Source organism: Acomys russatus, chromosome 9 (genome assembly GCF_903995435.1).
Source record: "Acomys russatus chromosome 9, mAcoRus1.1, whole genome shotgun sequence".
Lineage (NCBI taxonomy): Eukaryota > Metazoa > Chordata > Mammalia > Rodentia > Muridae > Acomys > Acomys russatus.
Window position 1 is genome coordinate 65,738,003 of NC_067145.1, and position 21,044 is coordinate 65,759,046.

General features: G+C 39.0%; 1 protein-coding gene across 1 annotated transcript in view; it reads right to left on the bottom strand.

The window, feature by feature from the left end:
* Positions 1-21,044, bottom strand: part of Ryr2 (ryanodine receptor 2) — a 561,576-nt gene that overhangs the window by 82,998 nt on the left and 457,534 nt on the right. The window contains 8 exon segments of the mRNA XM_051151477.1: positions 313-416; positions 3,806-3,902; positions 6,759-6,871; positions 7,323-7,327; positions 7,969-7,999; positions 10,028-10,162; positions 18,499-18,558; positions 19,835-20,005. Of these exon segments, the coding sequence (XP_051007434.1) occupies positions 313-416; positions 3,806-3,902; positions 6,759-6,871; positions 7,323-7,327; positions 7,969-7,999; positions 10,028-10,162; positions 18,499-18,558; positions 19,835-20,005 (716 nt within the window).

Consider the following 21,044-nt stretch of genomic DNA (forward strand, 5'->3'; position numbering starts at 1 on the left):
ATGAGTTATGGGATAGAGTTTAGGTGCCTGCGACTGCAAGGCAAACACTTTACTGACTGAGTCATCATCTTTCCAGCTCCTCACTGGTAGGGTTTAAAGATAAAAAAAAAAGAAAAAGAAAAACACCAAACCAAAACAAAAATGGATGCTGACCTATGGGTTTATGTCAGACAGATCAAATGATGTGTGAATGACTCCCTATTTGTCGACAAGGACAGGATGTAACTGAGACATAAGTAAGTGACAGATGATACGTAGATGGGCTTTCCCTATTGGTGCCTCCCAGGTCTGCTCTTAACCCTCCCACCATACCATTTCTCCGTTAAGGCCGTGCGGCTGAAGAGGAGAATGAGCTGATGGAGAGGGTCAACTCTTTTCGTGGCTTCATCTTCTTCTGGAGGTTCAGCCCCTGGTTTCTGGCAGGGGGCGGGAAGGGGGGAGGAAGAGAAAAGAAAAAAGAGAAGAGAAGAAGCAGGTAAATACATAGCATTTCTCATTTAAGACAAGTGTTTAAGACCAGCATTGTGGCTTACATCTGCAATCCCAGCTCTTAAGAGGTGGAGGCAGAAGGACCAGGAAGAGCTACATAGCATGACACCATTTCAATAACTAAAAACCAAAATGAAGGAAAAGTAAGTGTTCACCAAATGCAGGAGCAATAGGATGGATGGCAGAGAAAACAAAAGAAACATCCTTGTTTCCTTGGTGAGTTGTATGTGTGCATATGTGTGCTTTGCATAATATATGATCAGGAGGGGTTGATGTATGTGTGAGGACACATACGCACATTATGGGGGTGTGTGTGTGCAGAGGTCAGAGGTCAACCTCACGTATCATCATTTCTTAGAAGGCATCCACTTTGGGTTTTGAGACAGGGTGTCTCTCATTGAACCTGGAGCTTACTGATTAGACTAGGCTTCGTGGCCAGCAAATCAGCATATAACATATGTGTATGTGCACATACATGTATGTATGCAATATATATACACATATATAACATATATATGCATGTATGCACATACATATATAATGTGTGCTGATTACACTACTGGTGTAAAACAGAAAAAGCACTTAACAATTTGATAAAAAACCAGTTGAACAAGGATAACCCACAAAGTTTTTAAAGAAAACACTATTCTTATAAGTAGGATTTAAAACTAACAGAAAGAATCTTGGTGACCAAGGAGAGTTCAGCTTTATAAAGAGCAAAGCATAGGGGCTGGGAGATGGCTCAAAAATTAAGAGCACTGGCTGCTCTTCCAAAGGTCCTGAATTCAATTTCCAACCACCACATGGTGGCTCACAACCATCTATAACGAGATCTGGTGCCCTCTTCTGGCCTGCAGGCATTACATGCAGGCAGAACACTATATACATAATAAATACATCTTTTTAAAAAAAGAGAGCAAAGCATAATAATTTATAGTAAAATGTTGTCACATTATGTTTGATAATTAAGTCCACACAGCAATATTTATCACATAAAAATGTTTTCTTGCCTTAAACAAACAAACAAAAAGAAGATAAAGAACACAAAATGGATTGATGACTGAAGGATGTACATGTTTTCGTTTTTTAATATTTATTTATTTATTTATTTTTGTTTTTTCAAGTTACTCTTAAAACAAACAAACAAAAATAACATTGGATTAAAAACTGAGAAAACTTATTAAGCAATTGACTGGTCCTGATTTTACTGAATGACTTAATGGATTTTATGTCTCCAGAGATATTTTTCCCATTTACCCTGACTTTCTTTGCACATGCAAGGAGATTCTTAACTGTGTTAAAATTGTAGAAGATATCTAAATAGTCTATGGTTGTTTTGTAAAGGCAAATAAAATTCATTTTTAAAAAAGTAATAGGATGGGGACTGGGCTCAATTGATAAAATGCCTGCCTAGCACAGATGAGGCCCTGGGGCAGACCCCCGGGACATCATAAACCATGTCTGGTAGCCCAAGCACAGAATTCTTAACCTCATTAAAGTGGAGGCAGGAGTCAGATCAAGGCTGTCCTTGGCCAACATAGGCAACATAAAAGCCTGTTTGAAAGAGATGGTAAGGGCAACCAGGGTTAGAATTTTAGACATTGCACTGCATTTCCTTATTATAGTTCCTGACAATTTGTAAATTTGAAAAATGACTTCCAGATAAGAGATCTTTAACTTGGAAACCATCACATCTCTGCAGTGCCAGAGACTCCTGTGGGACGTGGGCTTATACGTTCATTTGGAAAGACAGTTTAAAAAAAGCAGATTAGCTTATAAAAGATGCTATGTTTTCCCATCCTCCGGGGAGTGGATGTGTGTGTGTGGGGGGGGGGGCAGGTGCAGGGGGGGCAGGTAGCAGCCACCAGATCACAGCCTCCCTTCCCACAAGCCAGATGGAAGTTCTCCCTGCTGAGGGCCTGCGCTTACCCTGACTTCCTCTTCCTTTGTATCTACCCCACTTGTGAAAACACACCTCATTCACTGAGCAGGCCAAAGAGAGAGGGAGTGGTGCTATGTTTACGGAATGAGATAGTTTTGTTAGAGGGAAATAATAAGGGAGAGGAAACGTGAGTGAAAGAACGGACCACAGTCAATGTTAGAAGGGAGATCGCCATGCCATGCAGAGAGCACGCGGTGCTTCACGGTCTGTGAGAGGACTCATACGAACGAGTATCATCTGACCTGTCTACTTTTGAAAACACAGAAACTGTTAGTCTTCAATTTACTTGGTGTGGGTAGCTTCTTTTAGGTTTTGGCTTTAAGGTAGAAAGGGCTTTGAAAAACAGTTTAAGATACTAATTTACTTAGTTAATAAAGCAGCTTACACTTTTAATTTCATATTCTGAATCATTTAGTATTGATAGCTATATATTTTGGAAAATAAAAGAGTGGGACTATTTTTATAAGCAATAAATGTGGCAAAAATTGAAATGACAAAGTTTCCTAAAGCCAGGTGCAGTAGCTCATGATGGTAATCCCAACACTCTGGGAGAGTTGGAAATCCCAGATCTCTTGTGAATTTAAGGCCAACCTGGCCTACAAAGCAAGTTGAGGACAGCCATGGCTACACAGGGAAATACTGTCAGGAGCCACTCATGCAGGAATGGACTTGAGGCAAGCAGGTGAGCTTCCTGGAAGTGGCCCACCACTGCACTATCTGTGATGTGTGTGCCCTAGCAGTCAAAGTCCCTAGGGACCTCGCCTTAGATTGCTTCTTGCTGCTGTTTACCTGTCAATGCTTGTATTTGCTGTGCCCTTCAGACAGATTATATATATATGAATGAATATCGCATGGAATTATAATATATTCTTCATTGCCTATGCTCTGATGTAAGTGCTTTTCTCTGCCAGGCAGAATCATTATGAAGATGCTTCTGTGTCCCCTCCTGCAGAATAACTAAATCTGCTAGGAACCCTGTGATCTTTCACTTGTCACTGACACATACACTTCACTTGGATAGAAACTGGCCTAAGTTAGATTTGTGGCTTTCACTCTAGAGATAGCACCATTAATTCTGGTAGGCACTGTAAATGCAGACAAGTTGGATTAAACTTCTCATGAACCCAGGATATAATGGAGCCACCAAGAAATGTCCAAATTAAGTATATACCTTCATGTCAAAAAACACAAACTGTTTCATTGTGGTTCCTTATACCTCCCCACCTGGGCCTGCCAAAGCTGGGCTTCGGAAAACCCTGTCTCTAAAAACAAAACAAAGCAAACAAGCAAAAAGAGACGTTTCCTAAGACAAGTGTGCAGTGCAGTGATTTTCTTTCAATGCCCTTTTATTTTATAACCCATTAAAAAGCTTACCGCTAAATCTTCAATCAATTTATCCTCAAAATAATGCTCTTCTGTTTCAATCCAAGATTTTTCATATCCCTGAAGAAAAAGATTGACAGCCCGATGCCTAAAGAGAAATACAATGTCAAGTAAGAGGGTTTCAAAGTATTTTAACAATAATTTAACAGTACTTTATCACTAGATTTTCTGTGTACTAAAATATAAAATAAAAATAATAAATGTGCTATTATAGGTTGCTGTCTTCACAGACAATTCCTTGTGCGAAATAAAAACCAGTTTTCTCAGATTGCATATTGACTTTTGTTTCAGTCCCAACTCAGACATTTCTAAGCTCTGTAACATCAGTTAAGCTTTCAATTTTCACAATTCTCATCTATGCAACAAGGATAATGGTATCTACATCTCAATCTTATCAGATTTAAAGTGAGATAAACGGTGGGAAGCACACTAGACAGACATTAGTTAAGCGGTGGCTATTATTTCCTACTGCAATTCTTGCTAAATAATGTAACAGGTACCAACAGAAGAATTAGGCCATATTCAAGTTAACTTCAGACACAGGATCTGGCCATTCTAGAGTGGAATCTTTAAAGGGAACTTTTCCCAACTGTATGAATGAAGACGGAATCTTGGAATACTGATTTAAGAAATGTCTACCTGAGGGTGACAAGGTAGCTCTGTCTGTGGTTAAGAGCCCTGACTGTTCCCAGTACCCTTGTCAGGTGGCCCATGACCACTTGTTAACTCCAGCTGCAGGAGGTCTAATACACTCCTCTGGCCTCTGTGCTTGCTCAATACATGTGCAACCCCACTGCCACCTCTGCGCACATCACACACACACACACACACACACACACACACACACACACACACACAGGCCACACCTATGACATGGACTCTGTTGCCTGCTTTGGATCACTTCATACCTTGCCTGGCCCTAGTGGATGAGGATAAGCTCAGTCCTGAAACGACTTGATGTACTGGAGTGGGTTGGTGTGGGGGTTCCCTTTTTCTGAGGACAAGGAGAGCGGGGATAGGGGAAAGAGGGTGGTAGGGAGGGGTCAGAAGGAGAGGAAGGAGAGGGCTACTATCGGGGTATAAAATGAATATATAAATTAAAAATAAATTTTGTAAAATGCCCACAAATTAAATAAACCTAACTCTTATACCAATAAAATAAAATGAAATACATCTCAAAAAGATGTTTGCCCAGGTAATAAAATAAAATAAATCAGTGAAGACTAGAAGAGTCATTAAAACTCACCATGATGCTAATGAGAGAAATGAGTAAGATTTAAATGAGAAAGAGCAAAAGAATAGTAAGTGGACATCGTGTTAGAAGTAACAGAGTGATACCATCTTTTGAGGGGAGCTTGCATTTAACGATAACATAAGTGTGTTATGAAAGCACGAGGCGTAATGACTGCATGGCTTTAAGAAGAGCCTTGAAAATCGGAAATGAACTAACAACATGTTTGGAACACCAGATCACTGTGAATCCCTGAACATAAGAAAGGCAAGCCAGAAGACGTGGCCAACTGTGTTTGGAACCTCAGAGCCCCACACACAGCAGTTAGACTTCTAAACAGACAATATGTTCACCCCTCAGGGAAATTCAGAGTCAGCTCAGATGTTCCTGAAAATGCTTTAGTGATGTCTCTGTAAGACAAAGCCTTTCTCCAATATGTTAGAGGTTTACTGAACAGAAAGGCACTGGTCACTGTCCGGGGTTAGGAAAATAGAAGCTTGAAATTATATTGGACCTTCAGGCGGGAATCAGAGAACAAGCGACCTGAATACTGGACACAGTATAACAACTAGAACTTGTCACCTTGTGGTCCAAATGGACAGAAGGAAGCTGCTGACTTGCAAGGACATCAGAGATGTTCCAAAAAAAGATAAAGTTGAGCTGAGCCCTGATTGCAAGACATAGATGTGGTGGTTTGAATGAAAAATAGCCCCACAGTCTCTGGCATTTGGAAACTTGTCCCCAGCTGTGGAGTCCTTTGGTGAGCTGTTCTAGGAACTGTTACTGGAGTTGGCCTTTGAGAGATTTAAGAGTCACACCATTTCCAGTTTGTTCTCTGTGTAGTGCATTCAGTTCAAGATGTGAGCCCTCAGCTTGGTACTCCACCTGCCTTGTCTGTCACTCTCTCAGGATGGACTCTTCTACGTCTGAAGCCTTACATCCACATAAACTCTCATGTCTGCAAGTTACCTTTGGTCATGGTGTTTTATCACAGTAATAGAAAAGTAATTGGCACCATAGGGCTATGGTTACTTGCAGAAAGTTAAGAGCAGCCAAGAGCCCAGTGTCTTGGAAGGATACCCAGGAAGCTACAGCAGGTCACCAAGGCAGACTTGAACACACCAAGTTATATCTACTAACAAGTATATTGTTATACTCCTAAGAGAATAGTGGTGGCTCTGCTGGATTTGTTTATGTCGTTCCTGTAAGTCAGGAGAGTGTCCTTTCTTTTCTCTGCATGAGAACAGTTATACAAATGACATTCACAGCTAGCAGCTACTGTGATCAGCACAGCGACAAGCACTCTGAATATATCTGCTCATCAGTGTGTTTTAGTTCTCTATGGGGCCAGCCCTACCACAATCCAAAGGGGAAGGAAACTTTAGTGAAGTGAGGTAACCACTTAATCACTGCCATGCAACACAGAATCTGAAGTCGGAATGTAAGCAACTGGACATCAAAGAATGCTTCCAATCACATTATACGTCCCTCCCTATGTGACCAGATAGTCTGCAACATATATCATTTTTTAAATGACAGGACAAGCCATTGTCCTCTACGTAAGCAAATAAAAACATTCAACAAAGAAAAAACAAGCTGATGAGGTGCAAGAACCAACAACTCTCTCCCATTCTTCTCTTGGATAGATTAGCATAGTCACCCATTACTTAGAGAAGAAAATTAATCTCATTTAAACATTTAAAAAAATCTCACCTTGGCAGATTGTACAATGGGGCCATCCGGAAGCAGGCAACAACAGCTCTTTTTCTCTGCTTTGAGAGGAGTTTGTGCCACACAGCCTTCTTCGATCTCTGAGGGTGCTCCACCTGAGGTAGAATGGCACAATAAACATACAATTACAGTCCGAGTCCACCTGCAATAGCGCAGTGTGAATCAGCTGCATCTTTCAAATTTATTTTGAATTATCTAACAATCATTTTGGTTGAGACAATGCACTCAACAACACTTAAAGTCACCCAAAGCTAAATTTGAGATGCTTTCAAACTTAGTAAAATTTACCTATTTTCCAAATAGCCTGTATGTAGCTCCTAAGCCTTGTTATCTTTAAAATCAAAGAAACAGAAAAGCATTCCATATTAAATCAAGTTGCATCATCCTCAAAACTTCTAAGCACTTTAAGTTCTTTTTAAGAATTGCATGTATATGTGTGCATATTTGTGCATAGATACATTTCCATACATGTGAGGGTGCACATGGGAGCTAACATACAACTTTTGGTGTCATTCCTCAGTTGCCATCCACCTTGTTTTTTGAGACAAGGTCTATGACTGGCCTAGAACTTACCAATTAGGATAGGCTGACTGGCCAGTGTGTCCAAGAGATCTAGCTATCTGTCTCCCTAACACAGGAATTATAAGCACATATCTCCAGGCTCAGCTTTTCAAATGTGGGTTCTGGTGACCAAACTCAGGAGCTTATTTCATTTCTCTATTCCTATTTTGGGGTTTTTGGTTTGGTCTGGTTTGGTTTGGCTTGCTTTATTTTTGTTTTAGCTTGTTTTACTTTCCGACATAGAAATATATTCATTTACATATCCGTCGAAACTGCTTTTATGTATCTGATAACCACAACTACAAACACCATTAATGAAAAGCCTGCTGCTCTTTAATAAAAGAAGATAACAAGGCTTTGTGAACTCAGCACTAGGAGTAAGCAGCAGGAATTAATCTTATAAAAGTACTAAAACATGTAGCTATTTTTGTTAGATAAGACAAATGAGAATCTGAAAGTTACAAGAAATGATGCAAACAGGCTATTGATTTGAATAATGGTGCTTGAAACTTTCAAGAGAGAGAGAAAAAAAGGAGATTAATCATAAGTATTAGAAAGAAGATAAATTCCCAGTATGGTTTTGTCAATTAATTAGTATTCTCTAGGCAATGGAGCACAGTACTTCCCAGACTGAAATATCGCCGGCCAGTATACTTAGATTTCTGGAAAAAATGAAAATGTTATGTTAGCCCAAAGTAAAGCCAAATATATTATGCTTTGCAGTAAATGCTCAGAATATGAATACAGTAATTCTTGAAGAAAACATTAAAACTGACTGAGCCATTACAGACATTTTAACAGGGCAATCTTTCTAACTGACAAGCACTTACTTCTCTGACCCTCTGTCCTCCGTAAGATCAATGTAACTAACTAGTAGATGCTCACTTCAGTTGTCTTCTTGATGGGTGCATTAGGTAGAATAAGCTCTTACAAAATACAGTGCAGGTTAAAACAGAATCAAGAGCCAAGTTGTCCAGTGAGATACAATGTATCCCAATATAAAATCTCACTTTAAGGTCTCGGACTTTAAAGGCAGCAGTTTTGATAAATACATGACATTCCACCGAATATGATGACAACCCACTAGCATAGATGAAGCTTGTGAGCACTTGAGATATTGTTGTCAACTGGACAGAGAAGGATCCAACAGGCATGTAACCACAAAATTTGGCAGAGAATTATGAAAGGAAAAATTTAAGTGGTGGGAGAGGCTACGCTGAACCATCTTCATATGCTATTTAACCAGCCAAGGCAGAATTAGATGTTCAAACAATATCTAGTATAAATCAAAGCAACATGTTGATTAATGTTATGATTATATATGCAAATTGGCTTGAGGGGAATAGAAAAATCAAAATGTATTCTTTATATCAGACACATAGAAAGGTGCCTGGAATGACACAGGGCATTCTATTATTTCAATTTCAGTATTAATAGAGCATGTCACATGTACTGTCACAGACCCACTGGCACACTACCCTTGCCTCTCACCATGGTGTAATCTTGTTTTCTTATTTTAAATATTTATTTCATGGGTATGTTGAATATGTATGTATGGGTGGATGTTTACATTGATATGTTTCTGAGCCGAGGGAAAAAATCAGTGTGAGGTGTTGTTAACACTCTCCACATTAGTATTTGAGGCAGGATCTCTCACTGAACTTGTAGGTCAGTGAACGGAGGCAGGCTGCCTAAACAGCAAGTCCCCAGGACATCTCTGTCTCTGCCCTCCCACTCCAGTTTTAGAGTCACAGATATGCAACACCATATTCATCCTTTACATAGGTACTGGGAATCTGAACTCAGGTCCTTAACCTTGCACAGCAAGCCCTTTACTTACTGAGTCATCTCTCTGGGCCTCTAGTGTTAGCTTGCTGACTAGATGTCATGTTAAAAGGAGAACATGTTTCTTTGAAAATAGCATAACTTTCATTTAGTGCATCTAAACTTTATACATGTAAGTTCAGGTATGTCTATGGATACATATATTTCATCAAGGAATGCTTTTAATGTGATATAAATATATACAATATAACCTTCTAACTAAGAGTAGCTCAAGAATTACTGCTTGGAAAATTCTTGAACTAAGGAGACAAAATAGAAAATAAAACACCTAAGAACTTAGTAGGTAAAAGAGGAGATGATTGAAAAACGTGACACAAAAACATTTTTCTCATTTAGGATTTCACTGTTAATATATTACTCTTCCATCAATGTAATTTGCTATTTATGTCAGAGGGAAGTTGCTCAAAAATCTCTCATAAAACCACAGATTAAGCAGGTCAAAGAGAAAACGCCTCAGATATTAATCAAGTAAAGGACAAAATATCTGACACATATCATATGAATTATTAAAAATGATATAAAATAATATGTTTGAAATCAGGTATAACTCTGAGATAGTTTGTTAGAAATATTTATAATAAAGTCTATACTACTAGTAACCTATAGACTTGTATAAGATTTTGAAAAATATAATAAAATGAAGGCCTTGATCTGCTAAACATAGTGTCTACAAACATCTCCAAAAACTATAATCTTGAAAATAACAAATTATATGCTTATTGTAATAAGTATTCTAAACATATATGGGGCTTGCGGAGGGGCCACAGTTAAAAAAAATCAATGTACATTTTAAAGTATTTTATGTAGTTAAGGCAATTGTGATTGAAGTACAACTAAAATCTGACCTGCTCAAGGTGGAAAAGTACATTTGCTATATCCAGGACGCGTTCCACTGTCCTCTCTGGGTCTGAGGTGTCTTCCGTCCTGTTTGGCAAGTCTTTATATAGAGCCATTTGCCACCTGATTGCAGGATCTTCCAACTGTGGGAAAGGAAACACAAGATGGCAACTGAAGAGAGAAGGCATCCAGCAGGGTGGCCACTAAGCAAACACAAGCGGCTACTGAACCACACACAGAACTACAGCTACATAGGGGAAGCCTAGAGAGCCACTGGACTGCCTTCCATATGATGGTACTATGTTACCACAACTTGCTGAGGAGATTTCAAACCTACATACAAACACACAAATAGGCAACTGTGTGAGGAAATGGAAAGATTAGTTTTAACTGACTGTGTGTTAAGGTATAACTACATTTTATGGTGCACATCTTAAATGTGTCACAAAACAAAGAAACAAACAAAGAAAGAAAAAAACAGCAAGCAAATGCTATGCAGAGATCAAAAATAAAACCTTATATATTCATGAAGTTATCATGTATCAGAGAAGATAGGAACTGTTTATCATCTTAATCAGGCCCACCGGGAAGGCATATAAGGAAACACGAGATTGGGAATATTTCCCTGGAGTATTAAGATGTAATTAGGGGGGAAATATGCGGTGGCTAATCAGGGCTGGATGACACCAGCCTTAGCATGTAGGGATCTGAAAACACCTTGCAGTCATGGGAGCTACCTTGGGGTGGCTTGAGAAAGTCACCAGCAGCACAGGGCCAGGAAACTTCAGCCAGGATGCTCTGAAACCTCCCGGGATTGAGTTTTTGACAGGAATGTCAACAAGATTCTGGGATTTTTTCCTGAGACAGAAACTCAGAGAGATACGGAAGTGGGAATGGCCATCTCCAGGGAGAGTTGGTAGGCTGACCAACTCAACAACTACCCAGGCCCTGACCCAGGTCTTTGAGTGGGCCGACTCCAACATCGTCACCTTCTGTGAGCTGCTGGAGTGTGTGAAGGGGTCAGTCCTGTGGAACCATAGCCACAAGATCCCCAGGACTCAGGGCAACAGCAGGATATCTGAAAGTCTCTATGATGGTCCAGAATTGATGCTGTAGCTGAAGTCAGAGACTTCAGACTAAGAACTCGCTGCAATGAACACTAGCAAGTGAAGCTAACTGGACAAAAAGCATACTGCTCAATACACTGCAACTTCCAATGGCCCTACAATGCATGGAGACCTGGGAAAATCAGAGGAGCTGAATGGCATGTACATAGAAGGGTGCTGTAGACTGAGGAGCAGCTCATTGCCCAGAGGGTTGACAAAAAGTGTGTTGTTGTTGTTGTTTCTTCTTCTTCTTCTTCTTCTTCTTCTTCTTCTTCTTCTTCTTCTTCTTCTTCTTCTTCTTCTTCTTCTTCTTCTTCTTCTCCTCCTCCTCCTCCTCCTCCTCCTCCTCCTCCTCCTCCTTCTTCTTTTTCCTATTTCTAATTATTTTTCTTTCCTTTCTAATTTTCATTTTTCATTTACTTTTGGGGGAAGGCTATAAGAGTGGAAGGTGGATATGGAAAGACTGGAAGATGAGTGGTATTGGAGTAAATGCTGTGAAACTGAATCCCAAAGATTCAATTTAAAAATGTGTTTAAATTTTTAATCAAGAAAATAGAAACAGAAGCAACACTGCCCAATTTATTTTATGAGGCTACAGGAGTCCCTGATACCCAAACCACATAATGACTCAATAGGGAAAGAGAATTACAAACTAATTTCCCCTTATGAACACAGATTCAAAAATAATAACATATTTGCAAATAGAATCCAAGAACACATCAAGGAGATCATCCTCCATGATCAAGTAAGCTTCATCCCAGAGAGGCAGGGATGATTCAATATATGAAAATCAGTAAACATAATTCATCATATAAACAAACTGAAAGAAAAGAAAAACACATTATCATCTGCTTAGATGCAGAAAAAACCTTTGACAAAATCCAGTACCCCTGAATACAAGGAACATACCTAAATATAATAAAGGCAGTTTATAGCAAGCCTATAGCCAACATCAAATTAAATGGAAAGAGTCTCAAAGCAATTCCACTGAAATCAGGAATGAGACAAGGCTGCCCCCTCTCCCCATGTCCATACTTCAATATTGTAGAAGGAGATCAAAGGGATACAAAGTGGAAAGAAAAAAGTCAAAGAAGCCAAGCAGTCTTTATTTTCAGATTATGTATTAACATATATAAGTGATCCTTAAATTTTCCACCAGGTAACTCCTACAGCTGATAAAGACCTTCAAAAAAGTGAGGTGGATACAAGATTAACTGAAAAACAAACAACAAGAAAACACCAGTAGTTTTCTTATATACAAATAACAAATAGACTGAGAAAAAACCCTTCACAATAGCCTTAAATAATACAAATAATATAAAGTATAAACTATCTTGGGGTAACTCTAGCTAATCAAGTGAAAGACTTGTATGATAAAAACTTCAAGTCTTTGAAGAAAAAAATGAAGATATGAGAAGATAGAAAGATCTCAAATTGTGCATGGATCAATTGGACTACATGGTAAAATTGTCCATCCTACAGATTCAATGAAATCTTCATCAAAATTGCAAAACAATTCTTTACAGACCTTGAAAGGACAATTCTCAACTTCATATGGAAAAATAAAACAAACAAGATAGCTAAAACAATCCTGAACAAGAAAAGAACTGCTGTGGTATCACCATCCCTGATTTCAACTTGTGCTACAGAAATACAGTAATAAAAACTGCATGGGATTATCATAAAAACAGACATGTTGATCAGTGGAATCAAATTTAAGACCAGACATAAATCCATACACCTATGGACATCTGATTTTTTTATATATAAAGAAGCCAGAAATACACACTGGAATAAAAAAAAAAAAAGCATTTTCAACAAATGGTGCTATTCAAACTGGATAGATACATGTAGAAGAATTTAAAAAGATCCATACTTATCACCTTACACGAAATTCAAGTCCAAGTGATCAAAGACCTCAACATAAGACCAGACACACTGAACCTGGTAGAATAGAAATTGGGGCATAGCCTTGAACACATTGGCATGAGAGACAACTTCCTAAACAGAACACCAATAGTGCATGCACTAAGATCAATAATCCATAAATGAGACCTCATGAAGCTGAAGGGCTTCTGTAAGGCAAAGGACATGGTTACAAGACAAAGTAGCATCCTATGGAATGGGGAAAGTATTTTACCACCTCTACATTTGATAAAGGACTAAACACACACACACACACACACACACACACACACACACACACACACACACAACTTATGTATATCTCAACAAACTAGATATCAACAATCCAAATAATCCAATTAAAAATGGGGTACAAACCTAAACAGAGAATTTTCAATGGAGAAATATCAAACGGCTAAGAAACACTTAAATAAATGCCTAATATCCTTAGCCATCAGGTAAATAAAAATCAGAACTATTTGAAAATTCCATCTTATACCCATCAAAATGGCTAAGATCAATAATGCAACAACCCAGGAACTGAAGACTGGGTAGTTCAGAAACCTAAGGTAGAACCAAACACAACTGGTCTAAAAAAAGTAATGAAATTATTTCTAATGATATTCTGCTCTACTCATAGCTCAGAGTCTGGTCCAGTCACCATCAGAGAGGCTTCCTTTAGCTGCAGGTGGGAGTGGATGCAGAGACCCACAGCCAGACATTATATGGAGAGAAAGTCTAAATTGGAGGTCTCCATCAGGTCCTGCCCCTCAGAGCCCAGAGCCCAGAAGATGGGACAGTAAGATTGTAAGAGTCAGAGGGGATGAAGGGCACCAGGAGAACACGGCCCATTGAATTAACTAAGCAGGGGCATACGGGCTCACAAAGCCTGAAGCAACACACACAGGATCTGCATGGGTTTGTACCAGATCTTCTGTGTATATGGTATGGCTGTTAGTTTGGTGTTTTTGTGGAACTCCTAACTGTGACAGCAGGTGTGTCTGTGACTTGTTTGCCTGCTTTTGAGACTCTTTACCCCTGCTGGGTTGCCTTGTCCAGCTTTGATGTGAGGGTTTTGCCTTGTCTTTTTTGTTTTGTTTTGTTGTTTTTGTTTCTTGTGGGTTTTTTGGTTTTCTCTGATAGGGCTTATCTGTGTAGTCCAGGCTATCCTGGACTCGCTTTTGTAGACCAGGTTGGCCTCAAACTCACAAAGATCTGCCTGCCTATGCCTCTGACTCCTGAGTGCTGGGATTAAAGGGGTGCACAACCTCACCCACTGCCATGTCTTAAAGTGTTGTGTTTGGTTGTTGCCTCTTGGAGGCCTATTCCTTTCTGAAGATGCGATTAGAGTTTGAGGTCGAAGTGGAAACAGATGAAGGAAAAGGTAAGATAAAGGTAACTTTCCTCGGTCTCCGCCCTACTCACACACTAACTGTTGAAAGACTTATGTGTGCATTTTTATAAATAATGAAATAGGCCCACAATTAACTCTACACTTAAGGAGTTTAGACACAACAAATTCTCATTGTAATGAAGACTCTTACATAATATGAACCAACGCGGTATATATTCTTTTTGCTCAACAAAAAGAAATATCATTTTATTTGGTAATATTATTATATTTCAAGAACAAAAATTCAAAATAAAATATTTGTGTTTAATTTTTAATATTTTATTTCTTGAAATGTGTGTCTGTATGTGGATATGCACGCATGAGTGCATGTGCCCATGCAGGCCAGAAGAGGGCGTTAGATCCCCTGTAGCTACCTGGTGTGAGTGCTGGGGACCAACTTCCTATGAAAGAACCATAACGGTTCTTAATGGTGGAGACAGCACTCCAGCCTCAAAGATCTATTTTAAAATATTTTTTCTTCATGTTTTTAAGAAAGACTATTAAAAAATCATAAATCTGAGCAGATATAAACATTTTGGTGGGAGAAAACCCTTCATTTTAAAGAAATAAAATGTAGGAGCCATGCCTTTCAAAATAGACAAAACAATATCCGTTTTCTTCTCCTCTACTTTACAATTTCCACTGAAAACATGTTATGAAACAGAAATGAACAGAGATCATTGAAAACTTCTAAAGTCCTAAGAAGGCATAGCTCCAAATGACAGAAATAAATCTGAAGTGAAGATAAACTCAGGGACAAAACCTCATACGTGAAATGATGTCTTAAAAAACTGTCCTTTGCTCAAAATAAAATACTTTCTTTCCTCTGTCATTTATCTTTATCAAAGGAGTATGTGTTTTATTTTTGTCTATATTCAATGATCAGGGTTTTAAAAAAATATTTATTTATTTACTGTGTATCTGTCAGGAGCCATAGGACCTTGCCTGACCTGCCCCAGTGGCTGAGAGGCCCTGCTGGCTGAAAGCCACAGCTGTCTGCATACTTGAGATAATTATTCTGCCTGGCAACCACAAAGATCCAGCCTGACCTTGAGAAAGAGAACATTCGGTGTATCGCGACTTCTGAATAATCGCCCCACTCCACACCTGCTGTCCTTGGGCCTGGCCCAGAAGATTTTGTAACTTTCCACTGCATTCCTTCCTACCCCCCCGCCCTTTCAGAAGCTCACTTTGAATTTGGATACCCCCTTAAAATAAATGGCCCTCGATAAGCAACGTTTTCCTGGGCCCATGTCTCTGTTCTCGCCCAATTCTTTATTCACAGGTCGCGACCCTCCTCACCACTCCACGAATAACTGAACCCACGGGTTGGGACATGTATCTGGTGTTCTGCCTGCATGTATGCCTACATGCCAAGATAGGGCACCAGGTCTTATTATAGATGGCTGTGAGCCAGCATGTGGGTGTTGGGAATTGAACTCAAGACTTTCAGAAGAGCAGCCAGTGCTCTTAACCTCTGAGCCATCTCTCCAGTCCCTAATCTTTATGTTCTCTCTCATACAATGGCTCCCTCAAGGCCTCTGCCTCTATCTAGGGTTCCCGTGGAGTGCGAACATGAGGCTAAGGTGAGGTTGCTTTACAGCTGGACCCATGTACCCATGTATCCATCCAGACTTTAAGAAGAGTGGCTCCTAGAGTGGAGAGAGGTGGGGACAGGCCCTACACAGGTAGTTCTCACATTAGATGAGGTAACAAGCCCTCTTTCTTCAGAGCCTGTTTGCCAAAAGCCATTCTGTTAAAGGAGTTCAGCAGTCATGTGGGTTTTCTGGAAGGTAATCTGGTGTTTTGCAAGGTCTGTACCATGATGCACCCCCAGAATTTTTTCCAACCTCTGACACCACTTTTTTTCTGTGGTGCTGTATCTCTCAAAAATCTAGCACGGTGTGAACCATCACTTTCTGGGTATTTACCCACTCTGATAGTAAACCTCCTATGGGATCTTTATGAAGAGTCACTGCTGATGTAATTATTCCCAATAATAGCTTTATGGATTTTATGACTCGATTCAAACTATTTTGGAAGTAAAAGCTAAACAGATGATAGAAAGTTTATGGATGCAATAAATGCTTTTGGGGACCTCTAGATGCCTCCTGGGAGACAAGCTTGAAACAGACTTGTGGCTTCAGCTAAACATTCACTCTAGAGACAGTACCATGCATCCTGGCCCATGCCATAACTATAGACAAGTTGGTTTAAACTTCCCATGAACCCAGAATATAATGGGGCTACCAAGAAATATCTAAGTTAAGTACAAACCTTAGTGTCAAAAAATACAACTGTTTCATTGTAATTTTTTATGCCTTGTCAGCTTTGGCATGAAATACTGACTTCTAAATTTGCCTTGTATCTTGGAATGAAAGACAGATAAAATTATTGTCCTGAACTTGCTATAAAATAAGAGATAGCTAGAAAATGTGTAGCCAGGTCAGTTGTAATTGAAAATGCATATAACTTGTTACCTCTTGGATCCCATTAACCTTTAGGCCTTGTCAACCTTTGTCATTATGAACTCACTATGAACTTATGTAATAGATACATAGATAAGAAATATTTAGTTTTAGTGAAAAACCACATAACCTGTTATATTTTCAAATTCATCTGTTTTGTGATTAATTGCCTTTTTGACTCTGAGGCAATTCTTTTTCTGATGTTAAACTCTTTGTCTCAGAAGTATAAAAACTGTTAATCAGACAATAATCAGGGTTGAAGTTTTTAACTTCATCCACCTGTTCTTCTCGAAGGCTTGTGTGTGTGTGTGTGTGTGTGTGTGTGTGTGTGTGTGTGTGTGCGCGCGCGCGCGCGGTAGTCTATTTTCTATCTCTCTTTTATTTCTTATTTCCCTCTGTATTCACAAATAAGTTAACAAACTCAAGGCTTAGCCATCAACAGGCATACTTTAGCCTACTGGAGATTTTCTCAAAGGTACCTAACTACAGATCAAAAAGCTTCTTTTTACAACCCTCTGCAATTTCGGGATAGAAGCTGCTTTTTCCAGTCCTGGCTACAGGAAAAGAGTGGTCAGTGTAAGTTTTCCTTGTCAGTGGCAGAGGAGCCTGTTCTGAGCTACAGAGAGGAAACCTGTCTCTCTCCACTCTTCCCTGTCCTTACTGAGTGCGCTGGGAATATAGAAGTGTGTTTTACCTCTACTAAATCTCCTAGAAATGCAGGTCTGTGGGAAGGAGTATTTTAATACACTAAAGTACTACTTAGTGATTTTTAAAAATATTGTTATATCTTCATCTCATTTTTATAAATTAGACAGAATCCTCAGAAAGGTCACGGACTACAGTAGAAACCTAAAGGTGGGGTCACAAAATGGTTAGATCTCTTTTTATGGTAGGTTTTTGCTTTTGGAGACACGGCCCTGCTATGTACTTCAGGTTAGCCACAAACTTACAATCTTCCCACCTCAGACTTCTCAGTGTTGGGATTACAGGCATGCACTGCTCATCATGCTCAGCAAAAAAAGATTTCTCACACAATACATCTTATATGTAAATGAGCGATCTATTTACTGGTAGTAAAAAATGTTCAAGTAAGAGTAAATGCATATTGTATTACAAACAAACAAACAAACAAACAAATAAGCAAACAGTTTTAGCACTTCCTTTACCCCTGGAAAACATAGTTTCTCATTACATTTGTCTTCAAATGGATTTTTCTCTCCTTTAATTAACTCACTTATTCCTACTGCAGCAATTCTCAGTACCTCCTATGTAAGAATAGTTCCTAAATAGACAGTTTTGCTTGAACACTAAAGGAAAATTTCAACTTGTTATAGATATCTGTTTTCAGGTCCCGCAAACCATGAAAAATAGTTTTAAAAAGTATATATGCAGAATTTATTCAACCTATGGCATATTGTTTCTTAATTTTATAATTTATGATCCTCTACGTTCAAGAATACACCATTTATTACCATTAGGGTTGTTAATGCAAAAATCTTTGCAAGTATAATAATGGCCCATTAAAATAATCTTATTTGAAAGTGTGAGACTATTTGTAATATTATTCTGAAAACATTAAACATGATTTGGAATAAAAGCTGGCTTACCTTGCCTTGTAAGTGTATGTTGCTGCGGATTACATCCCGTACTTCCTCCTCAGTGTCTTTCTGTCAAGAAATACATGTTACCTAAAAGAAGTCTCATAATAAGTGCATCAACTGCCACAGTCAAAGAATAAATCAAAACGCCATCACATAGTGTATGTCAGACATAGTTTATGTCTGACAGGCATTTTTATCAAACTGCATGCTGCAAATTTAAAGCATTCTCAGATCTTTTTAATCCTCACCCCCGTGTGTGTGTGTGTGTGTGTGTGTTTGTGTGTGTGTGTGTGCATGGTGCACGTGTTCACATGCATGCAGTTGCCCATAGAGGCCAGAAGAAGGTGCCAGATACCCTGGAGGAGTTGCAGGTGATTGTGAGTTGCCACAGTAAGTTTTCTGGGAGCCAAACTCAGTCTTTTCCAAGGGCAGAACATTCTCTTAACTGCTGAGCTGCATCTCTACCCATCAGGAAATATTCTCTACACTGAAACTACTTTAAACACAGTTGCCATCTACTTTAATTGCTTAGTAGGGGTGTCAAGGGTCAGCAGAGTGAGTATCTAATTCATAAGAAGAGAGAAGGCTGAAGCCACATGGAAGTAAATCCATGGCTTTCACATCTCCATAATGAGACGTTTGCATGTCACAACATACTCCATAGCAGAGCTGGAACAAGAAGTGTATAAGTGAAAATCATATATCACAAAACTCTGCCTAGGACTCCCTCCATTCTCTCATCCTAGGGCACAAAACAAGACCCACATAAATGCTTTGCTGTTAGTCTCTGAGAAAGAGGACAGGCAGAATGTATTTTCTGCTTTGCATAAATACAGACTATCAATCCCAAGGCACATCACTGAAAGCTTACAGAGTCATCTGTAATTATGCAAAATAAAATCAAGAAAACAACTCTAGCAAAATTAAATCCCAGTGCCTAAAAAGGACCAGAGCTCCTGAAAGTTGACACCTCACCTAAGCCACCACTGGCATAATGCATTTTGCTTCTAATGTTGAAAAATCACCTCACAAAAATCTGTCCATAGTTCTCATATAGATTTTATGAAGGAGCTTCTATGCAATCCATTTTACCCCCTGTGGCATAATATTCACATGTTTGCCTCCAGAATATGCCTTGGAGGTGATTACCATCACTCAGGATAAAAAAAATGCCCTAAAAATAATAAGCAGTCATTGCTTTGAGTCCTAGGGACTGCATAAAAACTATTTACTAAAAAAAATATGTAACTGTAAATGAAATATAGACAGAGTTATTCAAAGGATGCAATGCCAAAGTCTGGAGGTCTGATGACTACCACCCATGGGTGACCAGGACACTCACCAAGCTAAATCGATTTTTGGCCAGAGCAATGAGCTCTTGGTCCCCAGGGGCACAGATGTTCAGCCCAATAGGCAGCAACCGCTTCAGAGCTGCCACGATCAGGGACGTCTGCATAGAGTAGCGGTCCCCTTTGCGTTTCATCTTCTTCCTTTCTTGATCAGAAACGGCCGCCTGTGGAACGAACACGAACACTGGGATGCCCAGCCACACTGCTTTCATTCAGAGCTTCCTAATATTTGACATAATCATGGTTCCACCTTCCGTGATTTATCCTGGTCCCTATTTTCAGGAATCCTAACCATTCTGAAATGTTATCTTTTCTTCTCGGTGTGTTTTTTTTTTCTTTTAGTTTTTATTCTTCCTATGTCTTTATCATTTAACTAATGATATTTTATTCCCATATAATTGTTAGACAGAAAGACACATCATATTATGAAGGAATTCCATATGTTAATTTCATATATAATATGCTTTCTAAATCTCAATTCTTAAAGAAATTTAAGTACAGAAAGCTTATTTTTGTTTAGATAGATACCTTACAATATGCATGCATGTACAGAATTTTTTTAAAGATATGTACACATTATCTGGATTGTTTATAAATTATCTATATAGTTTATACATAACTTTTGCAAAGTGTATTTTCCTCTTTTGTTATAAATTTAGTCTATCTCCTGAGGAATCAAGTTGTATGCCAGTCTTAGTGATGCAGACATATTAAGGAGCATTGGTGTAAAACTGCAGCATCTTGTGACTCTTTTAAGGACTATGCTGGTCCACAGGGTACCTCAAATCTACACTGAGTTCTGATGGGCAGAGAGTAGTCTTCTAATAAAGAGAGAAAGTTCTAACCTAAGAAAATAATTGCCCCATATCTGCTTAAAGTACATTGGGTGTCTTTCTTTCATTTTCTTTTTCTTTCTTTCTTTCTTTCTTTCTTTCTTTCTTTCTTTCTTTCTTTATTTATTTCGTGTGTGTGTTGATACAGGATCTCACTGTGTACCCCTGGATGTCCTAGACTTTGGCTGGCCCTGAATTCACAGAGACCTGCCTGCCTCTGCCTTCCAAGTGCTAGAATTAAAGGCATGTACCACAGCAGCCGGCTATTGATAGCAATAATTCCAACCTGAAACAGTTCTGTAGCATATCATAGGGAACTGAGACATGAAACAACAGGGAGTTCAGCATGCAAGTGATTGTTATTACTTAA